The sequence below is a fragment of the Octopus sinensis genome, linkage group LG19 (genome assembly GCF_006345805.1).
Source record: "Octopus sinensis linkage group LG19, ASM634580v1, whole genome shotgun sequence".
NCBI lineage: Eukaryota > Metazoa > Mollusca > Cephalopoda > Octopoda > Octopodidae > Octopus > Octopus sinensis.
Window position 1 is genome coordinate 46,725,795 of NC_043015.1, and position 13,895 is coordinate 46,739,689.

Below are 13,895 nucleotides of genomic sequence, written 5' to 3' on the forward strand. Positions count from 1 at the left end.
ACATGTCTCGACATGCTCGTATATACTTAACCCTTTCGTTACTAACCCGGCTGAAACCAGCTCTGGCCCTGTAGTACAAATGTCTTGTTTTCATAAGTTTTGAATTAATATCTTCCACCAAACCTTAGTCACAATTTATATTCCTAACACTAGCTTAATGATAACCAAATTATTTTACTAAATTCTTTGTTATATTTAAAATTAATTGAAAGAAACAGAGCATCTCAACGGAAATACGGTAACGAAAGGGTTAAATGATAAACTTCTGGAAAGTTTTACAGATTTTTACATTTCCAGTGATGGCTTGGATCTGTAGTTTTCGAATCAGCTTCCTTCCTTTCTGATTTTGAGAAGCTTAATTTCTCAGGATTGGTATTTAGGCAGTGTGTTACATATCCCAGTGCTCCAATAATTACAACTATAAACCTGAACTCGTAATCTGGATAGAGTAACTGTAGATTTCTCAATAGTTTAGCATAAGTATTTTCTTGTTTGTTGATCTTTAGCTTTATGTTAACACATCTGCTGGCCAGCTGATTTCCACAGCTGTAACCCAGTTTCTCTTCTCTATCCCAAATTGTTATATTAGGTCTATTGTGTTTACATTTTATCAACGTTTTCACTGGAACATTCCACTAGTACTCCTTTTTAGTATGAGTGGCTATGGCTTCTTATTATTATGGGTTCTTATTTCTATGTCCGCGGGGTTATCCTTTTGACGGATCTTGTTACACAGTGTCCTAGTTACAGCATCACGTCTTATCGGTAAATGATACCGTGATAACATTTTCGGTAAATGATACCGTGATAACATTTTCGAACAACTGCAGGTGGCACACAAAAAGCACCCACTACACTCTCGGAGTGGTTGGCGTTAGGAAGGGCATCCAGCTGTAGAAACACTGCCAGATCAGACTGGGTCTGGCGCAGCCTTCTGGCTTCCGAGACCCCAGTTGAACCGTCCAACCCATGCTAGTATGGAAAACGGACGTTAAACGATGATGATGATGATGATGATGCTTATGATGTGGGTGATATCTTCGGGGTTAACTCTACAAAGTCTGCATCGGTTGTCATATTTTACTGCTTTTCCTGCATCTATGTCCTTTTTGTGTACATATGTATGTATGTTGGTTGGTTCTTCTCGAGCCATGCCTGGCTCATAAAGGCCGGTTTCCCGGTTTCTTGGCATATAGGTTCCCCACCTGGACGGGACGCAAGTCCGTCGCAGGTGAGCTGCAAGATGCAGGAGAAGAGAGAAAGTTGTGGCGAAAGAATCAGCAGAAGTTTCGCCATTACCTTCTACCAGAGCTGCGTGGAGCTTAGGTGTTTCGCTCATAAACACACACATCGCCCGGTCTGAGATTCGAACCCGCGATCCCTCGACCGCGAGTCCGCCGCTCTAACCACTAGGCTATGTGCCTCCACATGTATGTATGTGTGTGTAAGTATGTATGTGTGGAGGTGCAATGGCCCAGTGGTTTGGACAGAGGACTCGCGGTCGTAGGATCGTGGTTTCGATTCCCAGACCGGGCGTTTTGAGTGTTTATTGAGCGAAAACACCTAAAGATCCACGAGGCTCCGGCAGGGGATGGTGGTGATCCCTGCTGTACTCTTTCACCACAACTTTCTCTCACTCTTACTTCCTGTTTCTGTTGTACCTGTATTTCAAAGGGCCAGCCTTGTCACTCTCTGTGTCACGCTGAATATCCCCGAGAACTACGTTAAGGGTACACGTGTCTGTGGAGTGCTCAGCCACTTACACGTTAATTTCACGAGCAGGCTGTTCCGTTGATCGGATCAACCGGAACCCTCATCGTCGTAACCGACGGAGTGCTTCCATCCATGTATGTATGTATGTGTGTGTGTGTGTGTGTGTGTGTGTGTGTGTGTGTGTTATGTAAATAAGAGAAAAAAAGGGTAAAAACATGTTTATATTATAGTTCCTACGTGCGTTTCACTATTATGGTTGTTAGGAGGCCCTGCAGTAGGTATTCCTATCTGTAATCCATAATTAGTTGCACTGTTCAATGTACACAGGAAACAGACTGGATTAATGTCTATGTAGAACTCTAAACATAACAGTAACATCTGTTTGCACACAGTGTGTGTGTACGCGCGTGTGTCTGTGTGTGTGTGCGTGTGTGTATGTGCGTGTGTCTGTGTGTGTGTGCGTGTGTGTGTATGTGCGTGTGTCTGTGTGTGTGTGCGTGTGTACACCAACCAACCGACCGCAGTCGTCTCTGTCGGATCAGTATTAGAGAGAGAGAGAGAGAGAGAGAGAGAGAGAGAGAGAGAGAGAGGTGCCAATCTGACAGTAGTTGTGTGGTGGTGGCGCTGGTGGTGTCGGTTTGTTTACATTCTTATCGGTCTCTATGGTAGCTTATGGATGGTTTTTTCAATATAATCGGAAAGACGGACTATCATAGCAGGAATCGGGATGTCGATTGCTGTCTGTCACAGCCGTTTTCCAGGCCTGTTGCCTTCGTCGTCCAGCTGCGAAGTAGCTTAACCTAAGGGTGAGATTCGACTTAGTATATATATATATATATATATATATATATATATATATATATATATATATATTTTAAAATCCTTCATGTAGAGCTGATTGAAGGATCTCGGGCGTTTTCGTAGTACCGGAGTATATCTTGATTTAAATGCAGAGACCAAATGATGTGGGAATGCTCACATCTTCTATAATAGCTTGCAGATGTGATGATAAATTGCAGATACCAACATTTGGTGGTCGTGTTTAGCAATGTCAGTCATTAATTATTACATAAGCGAAAATCCCACGCTTTTTGCAGTGTATTTTTATAGAATTCAGTACGAGTGGCGCTATTTTGATGAGTAAAAAGGATGTTTCGTTTATTTGTAACACAAGAAGAAGGAAAATGCATCGTCTACTTACTGATCTAGGCTTCGTTTAGGTCGGCATATTGCAGAGGTGGATGTTAAAAAGCACATTTTTGACGTTTCTCTCTTTCTCTCTCAACGCTTGGCTTCGCTGAAGGCGCGCGCGCGTGTATGTATGTGTATCCTGTCTGTACGTGTGTGTGTATGTGTATATATGTTCTCTTATTTTCAATTATTTGAAATTTGTAAGGAACTGTTTCTAACAAAGATACGGGAGCTTTTCCTTTTGAACGGCATATGTCAACACAATTTCTAGTTAACTAAACACTTTTAAACTTCGTATACTGGTAGAATGTGTTTATAAAACATCATTTTTTCTTGGCTTTATTGAGAAAATTCTATAGTTTGTAAGATATTTCCACTTTAAAATCGAGCATTTCGGCAATTTTAACCAATCGCTGACCTCCATTTGGGGTGAAAACATTCCGTCCTGTATGAATATGTCCCTCGTTTAAGAAACAGATTGGGTTTATTTACATTTGCGAAGAAAAAACAGATACCCTACTCCTAACTCTAACCCTAAAACAGATTGAAATGCAATAGATCGATTCTAGGGTCATAATTATGGGTGACAATTTCATACGACACCGCTGCGGAAAATGGGATTTTTTTCTAGATACGATATATGTATGCATGCATGCGCGCGCATACTGTAAATCCTTGAGTATAGTTCGCCCTTGAGTATAATACGCAGGGAATTTTTGGTGGGGCTGTATCTCTGAAAAACCTAAACCTTGTGTATAATATGCACCCCTTCTCCAACTTGAGTCAAGGAGGTCTATATAACATCCTTGGTTTGTAAAACTGTATACAGTAACATCCTTTATTATTATTGTATATATAACATAATGCAAACATGTAGCTTTTTTGTGCATTTTGTTTGCAGAAAATAAAGCAATAACAGTAATAACGTTTAATAAATATTGCTTACTGCAAGTTATGGATGATTCTTTTATGCCTTCATTGCTTTCAGGCTTAGCTTAAGGTATTTTTGCGCCCGACATCACAAAATGCATCTGAATAAACATTGCCGGACAGCAAATAGGGACTCGGACATTGCTTAGAAAATATTTTTAACCTCGTAGATATATTTCTTCATTGTCCACAGGGGGCTAAACATAGAGGGGGCAAGGACAGACAAAGAGGTAGATAGATAGATGAAAATAACACGAAGCAACAAAAATAGGGAGCATTCCATCTAGCCTTAATGATTTAATCCATTGTTGGAAAATAAATTGTCTTTCCTTCTCCCATAAACAAAAGGTGAACAAAACAATACCGAGAATCACATTGTTAGCTCAGCTATCATAATAAACACCTTTATCACTAACCATCATCATCATTTCATCATCACCACTGTCATTATCATCATCAACAACAACACTATTGGCAATATTAGCAGCAGCAAGTTTATCAGCCTCATCACCACTATTGTGTTCATCTTAATACCACCACCAGCACCACCTCTGCCACCACAATTGCTAATCTCCTTATCAACTCTTTCATTATCTCCATCCGTCATCATAACTGCCATCATTGTCAGCGCTATCATCACCATTATCATTATCATACATCTTCCACCTCATTTAATACAGACTCGACAGAACTACCTTTGACACTTGTACAATTCATTCACAAGTTACAAGTTACTCCAGGAATATTTATCTTTCACCAACTGTCTGTCTGTCTGTCAGTTCTGGTCTTGTTGGTTCCATTTGCTTCAGTGATTGTCCAGTGAAGTTACCATTCTCATAATATAAAATATTTTACACATACAACAACAGCAGCAACAAGCCGGGGAGGTGGTTTATGTTGTCAGGTTCAATATTTAACCCTCATATCAGTATAGTAGACTTATGATTAAAGGTGAGTAGTTTGCTGTTCATTTCCAACTGTGGCTTATCTTTTTGTACATCATAATAGAGTAAGCTAAGTTTACTGGTGTAAATATTGTTTTTTTTATGAATTTGTCCCAAACAAGGCTCAAGTCTCTGTAGTAAGAGACCATAAAAAAGATTTTAAAAAAAAGTGGGGAGTCTATAGGCACAGGCATGGCTGTATGGTAATAAGCTTGCTTCCTAACCACATGGTTCCGGGTTCAGTCCCACAGCATCGCACCTTGGGCAAGTATCTTCTACTATAGCTTCAGGCTGACCAGAGCCTTCTGAGTGGATTTTGTGGGCCAAAACTGACTGAAAGACGATTGTACTGTGTGTGTGTGTGTGTGTGTGTGTGTGAGTGTGTGTTTGTTCCTTCACCACCACTTGACAACTGGTGTTGGTGTGTTTGTGTTCCCATAACTTAGCAGTTTGGCAAAAGTGACTAATAGAATAAGTACCAGGTTTAAAAAATCAGTACTGGGATCAATTCATTCGACTAAAAATTCAAGACAGATGACACATATAAAGGTTTTGACATGAGTCTAGAGCTCAGCTGGCTCCAGCTGACAGTACCCAGTATGGGCCCCTATCCAGGGTTACGGAAAGGAGACAACCTTCAAAGAAATCCGAAGTGGAGCCCCGTAGGTGGTTTAGTGTTCAACTCAACACTCTTCTGGCAGCTCCTGCAACCAAGCTGGTGCCAAATGAAATGCTCTGCACTCCTTTGGACTACGTCAGCAAGGTCGAGAGAGGAATCCTGATGATTGGGCTACCTAGGATTTTCTTACATCTAGCCCAGGCCTGCGCAAAACTGGAGAAGAAACTGGAGAGGGCATGAAATGTAAAAACCAGACTGGATTAGTTTATGCACAACTCCATTGTCTCCTGAGACAAAAGGATGCCAACAAGTGTCTAGTATATGCAACTGAGGTACCAACTTCCCTTCTCTTTACAATTTCTGAATCTGGTTGAGATAATCTTGCACAGAGACCCAAGATTTATTAAGTCACTGGGATAAGTCCTTGATATTTTGATGCAAATCCTCTTCAATTGCTGTTTTCACTGTGCCATCATTGAGAACAGTTGGTCTTTCTGATCAACACCTATCCAGAAGACTGAAATCTTCGTTTCTGAATTTGTTAAACTACCTTCAGCATTTCCAAACATTCGCACCATCAGGATATACAATACATGTTGCTTTGATGCCCTTACAAAATTCATAAAGCATGCAATGTTGAATATACGTCTCACTAAAGTCCTTGTCTTCTACGAGCTATCAGATGGAGCATATATGTGTACAGTGTATGTCCATATTAACATTTGGTCATTAACTCTATGTTGATGGTTGATTGCAAGGACACTTTTTATTGGCTTGTAAACTATTTGTGATATGATGGTCAGTCTATTTGCTTGAAAATACCCCATTACTTTTCAGTATCCTTAATATAATATCTATAATCTAGAAATTGTGGCGGCGCAATGGCCCAGTGGTTTGGGCAGCGGACTCGTGGTCATAGGATCGTGGTTTCGATTCCCAGACCAGGCATTGTGAGTGTTTATTGAGCGAAAACACCTAAAGCTCCACGAGGCTCCGGCAGGGGGTGGTGGTGAACCCTGCTGTACTCTTTCACCACAACTTTCTCTCACTCTATCTTTCTGTTTCTGCTGTACCTGTATTTCAAAGGGCCAGCCTTGTCACACTGAATCTCCTTGAGAACTACGTTATGGGTACACGTGTCTGTGGAGTGCTCAGCCACTTGCACGTTAATAAATGAGCTGCGACGTCACAGGTGCCAAGCTGTATCAGCCTTTGCCTTTCTCTTGGATAACATCAGTGGTGTGGAGAGAGGAGGTTGGTATGCGTGGGCGACTGCTGGTCTTCCATAAACAACCTTGCCCAGACTTGTGCCTCGGAAGGTAACTTTCTAGGTGCAATCCCATGGTCATTCATGACCAAACGGGATCACAACAACAATCTAAAAACTAAAACGTTAAAATTTTTGTATTAAGGTTAATTTAATGCATTTATTTATTTATTTATTACAGGTGTACACATTCACTGACTTGTCTATTGAAAAATCTACTTCAAAATGGACTATGACATAATGAAAGCAGGCTGGATGCATCGGCAGAGTAAGAGTTAATTTATTTAATTTTGCACGCGCACACACACACACATTCTCTCTACCTCCTCCTTCTTTCTACCTCCTCCTTCTCTCTGCCTCCTCCCTCTCTCCGCCTCCTCCTTCTCTCCGCCTCCTCCCTCTCTCTGCCTCCTCCCTCTCTCTCTGCCTCCCCATCTCTCTGCCTCCTCCCTCTTTCCACCTCCTCCCTTTCTCCGCCTCCTCCCTCTCTTTACCTCCTCCCTAACTCTACCTCCTCTCTCTTTCTACCTCCCCCTCCCATCACCTCCTCCCTCCCTCTCTCTACCGCCTCCCTCTCTCTACCTCCTCCCTCTCTCTGCCTCCTCCCCCTATCTACCGCCTTCTCTCTCTCTCACACACCCTCACTCACCCACTCACTTCAGAAAGTGGGAACTCAAAATATAGTCGCAGAGTATGAATTTTTAATTTAATCAAGATTGAATTTCATGATTGAAAAGTTGCTCGTTAGCAATCCAGGTTAACCATGATAAGCACCAATATTCTATTGCAACTTGTAAAAAAATAAACTTTGCATTTTTGAACTTGCTTATTCAAGTAGATTAGCAGCGTACAAAGTGCAATAACGATTAATAACGCTTTATTATCGTTGTAAGAATGTTCAACAGTGCAAACATTGAATCAGATATGTAATTGATGTTTTTGTTATTGTGTAGTACCAAGTCAGCTCTGATCAACTGAGTAGATCAATGGTCAAACGCCTTGCTAGCTCGTCCCACTTGATCAGCTCTGATGTTGTACATCTATAATGAAAGACATTCCAGGCATGACCACCGTGTCTTTTTTAGCACCGAGTCTGCTCTGATCAACTGAGTAGACCAATGGTCAAACGCCTTGCTAGCTCGTCCCACTTGATCAGCTCTGATGTTGTACATCTATAATGAAAGACATTCCAGGCATGACCACCGTGTCTTTTTTAGCACCGAGTCTGCTCTGATCAACTGAGTAGACCAATGGTCAAACGCCTTGCTAGCTCGTCCCACTTGATCAGCTCTGATGTTGTACATCTATAATGAAAGACATTCCAGGCATGACCACCGTGTCTTTTTTAGCACCGAGTCTGCTCTGATCAACTGAGTAGACCAATGGTCAAACGTCTTGCTAGCTCGTCCCACTTGATCAGCTCTGATGTTGTACATCTATAATGAAAGACATTCCAGGCATGACCACCATGTCTTTTTTAGCCCCAAGTCTGCTCTGATCAAGTGAGCAGACCTATGATAAAACATATTGCAACTGTGACGTTGTTGTTGTTGTCAGTTGCTTCCACTTGATCAGCTCTGATGTTGTACATCTATAATGAAAGACATTCCAGGCATGACCACCGTGTCTTTTTTAGCACCGAGTCTGCTCTGATCAACTGAGTAGACCAATGGTCAAACGCTTGCTAGCTCGTCCCACTTGATCAGCTCTGATGTTGTACATCTATAATAAAAGACATTCCAGGCATGACCACCGTGTCTTTTTTAGCACCGAGTCTGCTCTGATCAACTGAGTAGACCAATGGTCAACGCCTTGCTAGCTCGTCCCACTTGATCAGCTCTGATGTTGTACATCTATAATGAAAGACATTCCAGGCATGACCACCGTGTCTATTTTAGCACCGAGTCTGCTCTGATCAACTGAGTAGACCAATGGTCAAACGCCTTGCTAGCTCGTCCCACTTGATCAGCTCTGATGTTGTACATCTATAATGAAAGACATTCCAGGCATGACCACCATGTCTATTTTAGCACCGAGTCTGCTCTGATCAACTGAGTAGACCATGGTCAAACGCTTGCTAGCTCGTCCCTTGATCAGCTCTGATGTTGTACATCTATAATGAAAGACATTCCAGGCATGACCACCATGTCTTTTTTAGCCCCAAGTCTGCTCTGATCAAGTGAGCAGACCTATGATAAAACATATTGCAACTGTGACGTTGTTGTTGTTGTCAGTTGCTTCCACTTGATCAGCTCTGATGTTGTACATCTTTAATGACATTCCAACTGTGGTCATCCTGTCTTGTTTAGTCTCCAGTCAACACCGATTAATTAGATTCACCACAGTCAAAGATATTCTGGTTGTGACTATCTCATCCTGTTGTTGTTATTGTGTAACCCCTAAATCAATTCTGATCAAACAAGACCTATATATATATATATATATATATATATATATATATATGTGTGTGTGTGTATGTTTGTCCCCCCCAACATCGCTTGACAACCGATGCTGGTGTGTTTACATCCCCGTAACTTAGCAGTTCGGCAAAAGAGACTGATAGAATAAGTACTAGGCTTACAAAGGATAAGTCCTGGGGTCGATTTGCTCGACTAAAGGCGGTACTCCAGCATGGCCACAGTCAAATGACTGAAACAAGTAAAATAGTAAAATAGTATATATATATATATATATATATATATATATGTGTGTGTGTGTGTGTATGTTTGTCCCTCCCAACATCGCTTGACAACCGATGCTGGTGTGTTTACGTCTCCGTCACTTAGTGGTTCGGCAAAAGAGACTGATAGAATAAGTACTAGGCTTACAAAGGATAAGTCCTGGGGTGTATTTGCTCGACTAAAGGCGGTACTCCAGCATGGCCACAGTCAAATGACTGAAACAAGTAAAATAGTAAAATAGTAATATATATATATATATATATATATATATATGTGTGTGTGTGTGTATGTTTGTCCCTCCCAACATCGCTTGACAACCGATGCTGGTGTGTTTACGTCCCCGTCACTTAGCGGTTCGGCAAAAGAGACTGATAGAATAAGTACTGGGCTTACAAAGAATAAGTCCTGGGGTGTATTTGCTCGACTAAAGGCGGTGCTCCAGCATGGCCACTGTCAAGTGACTGAAAAAAGTAAAATAGTAAAAGAGAGAATATCCAGCCATTCATAAGAAAGCAATCAGCGTATTGCTGCTGCAATTTTTAACTTCTTGCATGTGTGAGCAAGAATTTTCTTGTTTATCAACAAATATTAAGAGCAAAGACAGAACTTGTCTCCTTTTGGCTGATGAAATCCATGTGTGATTATCTAGAGTTTGAGACTGAATTAAGTATTTGTGTACCGAATTACAAGTACAGATTTTTCATTAGAGAACTAAATTTCATTATCTAAATTAGTTTCAAAAATAGCATTGCTTTGACTCATACGACATATTGCTTTGGTTTAGATTATAGTTTTCCAACGTTGTCAATAGTAACTGTGTGGTAAGAAGCTTGCTTTTCACCTAGTGGTTCTGGGTTCAGTCCCACTGCATGGCACCTTGGGCAAGTGTCTTCCACTATAGACTCAGGTCAACAAAAACCTTGTGATTGGATTTGGTAGACAGAAACTGAATGAAGCATGTTGTACACACACACACACGCGCGCGCACATCTATATATATCTATAGGTGCAGGAGTGGCTGTGTAGTAAGTAGCTTGCTTACCAACCACATGGTCCCGGTTCAGTCTCACTTTGTGGCACCTTGGGCAAGTGTCTTCTACTATAGCCTCGGGCTGACCAAAGCCTTGTGAGTGGATTTGGTGGACAGAAACTGAATGAAGCATGTTACACACACACACACACACACACACACGTCTTTATATATATCTATAGGTGTAGGAGTTGCTGTGTGGTAAGTAACTTGCTTACGAACCACATGGCTCCGGGTTCAGTCCCACTGTGATGCACATTGGGCAAGTGTCTTCTACTATAGCCGCAGGCTGACCAAAGCCTTGTGAGTGGATTTGGTAGATGGAAACTGAAAGAAGCCCGTCGTATATATGTGTATGTATATATATATATTATATATATATATATATAATTATTTATAAATGTAAATTATGTAAATAATTTAAAATATCTTTCAATAAGTGTATATATCAATTTACCCTTTACTTGCCAAATATAATAGTCCAATGGATTGAGATCTGGGGAATTAGGAGGCCAAATGTTAGGGATTATGTAATCGTGAAAATTTTCAGTCATCCATTCCTGTGTTACTAGAGCCATGTGTGATAGTGCAGAGTCTTACTGAAACATATATGGCCTTCCATTGCATACCCTGTCTATCCAGGTCTTAACAATTATTTCCAGGACCTCAATGTAGGCAGCAGAGTTAACTCTAAGGCCTTGTGGAATGAAGTAAGGAGGCATCACATGTTCTTCATTGCTGACAACCCCTAAAACCTTGACAGTTGCAGGAAGTTTTGTATGCATGACACTTGGAACTTCAGAAGGGTCTGCACATAACCATCTGTCATTTCTTCTTCTGTTAACTTTTTGATCTTGGTCGAAGTTTTTCTTGTTTGAGTACAACCAAATCAAATCTTCTTCTGCTGGATTTTTCTGTTTGTTTACGAGCCTTTTAAGTCTGATGTAGTGATTTTCTTTTGCTTTTTCTGACAAATTGACCTTTCCTCTTCATATAAGACATATCTGATGTCTTCCTGGACAACATTTCTGACTGTTCCTTCTGAAACATGGAAATCTTTATCAATTGACCTCATGGACTTTCTGGGATTGTAATCAATGGTCTGTTGAACTTGCTGGATAAATTAAGATGTTTTGATGATTTCAGAGTGTTTAGGATGCTTTTTATGCTTTGATACTGGTGATATGTTTCCATCTTCAATCTCTAGCTCCTTACAAACTTTGTAGATGAAAGATCTGGCAACTTTTAAAAATCAAGATATTTCTAAATCGCTATGCTCAGCCTTTATAACCATAATAACAGCTTGCCTCTTCATTTCTTGAGTAATCTGAGCACATTCTGCAAAGTGGTTGGCTTTAGGAAGGGCATCCAGCTGTAGAAATCATGCCACATGAAACAGTTTGCTGTCTGGATATCTCCCATCAAACTGTCCAGCCCATTCCAGCATGGACAATGGATGTTAAACAATGATGATGATTCCCTACAGTTTAACTTCAAGTTCTACTTGGATCACCTTTGTCCATTCCTCTCTTTGGGATTGATAAAATTAACAAGACATGGAGTTCTCTTGGAGATTGATGGAATTATTGGGTTGTCCAGAAAGTTCATGCCAGTTTTTAAAGGAAAGTAAAAGGTCAATAAATGCTTGCCATTACATTTTTAATCAACCAAATATGAACCATTTTGTTGCACAGTGCGTCTCCATCTTTCCCTTAACTTGAAAATACCCTCTTCCCAGAACTGAGGTGGTTTCATGGCAAAGAATTCATCACGGTATCTTTTTACGTCATCCAAGGAATTGAAATTTTTACCATTAAGACTATTCTGCAGAGACCTGAGTAAGTGGAAATTCAAAGGAGCAATATCTGGTGAATATGGAAGGTGGGGTAACACATCCCAGCCGAGCTGCAGCAATTTTTGTCTGGTTCCCAAAGCATCAAGTGCTGAAAATGAACTTTCTTATCTTCCATTTTAAAGGGTTACAGAATTAACACAAGTTATAGGAACATAAACCTTCTTCCACGAAAAGATAGCTTAAACTGTGCTCTAAATGGAGGTGTAGTCAAATCTTATTTTATGGACTCAACCATGTTGTAAAATAAGTTGAAAGGTAAGCTACTAGAAATCAGCACGAACTTTCCTGACGACCCAATAGTTGGCTACAGTTCTTCTTTAGTGGCATTTTGTATTTGCAATGTAATGATGGTATGCCCCTTAGTAATGTTTCTATTGTTTTAGGTAGCATCTTGCATCGCTGGAAAAAGAATTGGTTTGTCCTCTACAAGAGTGGCAAGCTACGCTATTTTGAGAGCCCACACAGCCGCTGCTGTGATGATGTCTTGATGATCCCTTCAGCATTGGTGTGTATAAAAACAGGTAAAGAGGTAAGTTATTTCTTTATTAGCACATAGTTATGAGTTTTCTGCATGTCCTTTTATTGTTTTACTCTTTTGCTTGTAAAAGTCATTAGACTTCGACCATGCTGGAGCACCACCTTGAATTTTAGTCGAATGAGTCAACCCTAATGCCTTTTTAATTATTATTGTTTTTTAAGCCTGGTACTTATTCTGTAGGTCTCTTTCGCAGAACCACTAAGTTACAGGGAAGTAAACACATCAACACCGGTTCTCAAGCAGTAGTAGGAGGACAAACACACACACACACACAAACACAAATCTTCCTCTTGCACAAGTTTCTACATAGATATCTTGGTATATCATTACCTGTCTGTTATCCTTCTAACAAGTCCGTATTAGCACAATCTCTTCTCATGCATGCTACAACCAATTCCTCATTTGTGCCCACCCCATTCAATACTACAACCAATTCCTCATTTGTGCCTATTTCTTTACTACCCACAAGGGACTAAACACAGAGAGGACAAACAAGGACAGACAAACGGATTAAGTCGATTATATCGACCCCAGTGCGTAACTGGTACTTAATTTATCGACCCTGAAAGGACGAAAGGCAAAGTTGACCTTGGCAGAATTTGAACTCAGAACATAACGGCAGACGAAATACGGCTACGCATTTCACCCAGCGTGCTAACGTGTCTGCCAGCTCGCCGCCTTTGTGCCTACCCCATTCAATACTACAACCAATTCCTCATTTGTGCTCCTTTTCAAAGCAGTGGCACTAATGAAGTAACTAAGTACTTGCAAGAGACAAGACCTCTCGACTGAGTGGAGTTTAGTATTGAATGGGGTGGGCATTGTAAAGTGGTTGGCATTGTAAAGTGGTTGGCATTTGGAAGAGTAACCTATTGTAGAAACTATGCCAAAACACACACTAGTGCTTGCTACAGTCCTTTCACTGGTTGGTTCCTGTCGAACTGTCCAACTCAGGGCCAGCATGAAAAAAACAAACATTAAATGATGTTGCTGTTGTTGATGATGATGATGATGAGGAGGAGGAGGAATACTTGCCTTATTTATTTCCATCATTTGCTTTAGATTCTCATGTTTAGCTAACATGTAACAAGATCTGCCCTTCATTTGTAGATAGAACCCCATGGCTC

General features: G+C 40.7%; 1 protein-coding gene across 3 annotated transcripts in view; it reads left to right on the forward strand.

Annotated features, from left to right (window-relative positions):
• LOC115222126 (pleckstrin homology domain-containing family B member 2) overlaps positions 1-13,895 on the forward strand; it is a 54,027-nt gene that overhangs the window by 21,974 nt on the left and 18,158 nt on the right. Inside the window, exons 1-3 of one of the 3 annotated variants that reach the window (XM_036511472.1) lie at positions 2,347-2,519; positions 6,846-6,932; positions 12,614-12,759. In XM_036511472.1, the coding sequence (XP_036367365.1) occupies positions 6,890-6,932; positions 12,614-12,759 (189 nt within the window). In that variant the 5' untranslated portion in view covers positions 2,347-2,519; positions 6,846-6,889. Of the gene's footprint in view, positions 1-2,346; positions 2,520-4,535; positions 4,786-6,845; positions 6,933-12,613; positions 12,760-13,895 lie in introns of those variants that run through there. The other 2 variants (XM_036511473.1, XM_029792258.2) reach the window with 2 other exon arrangements.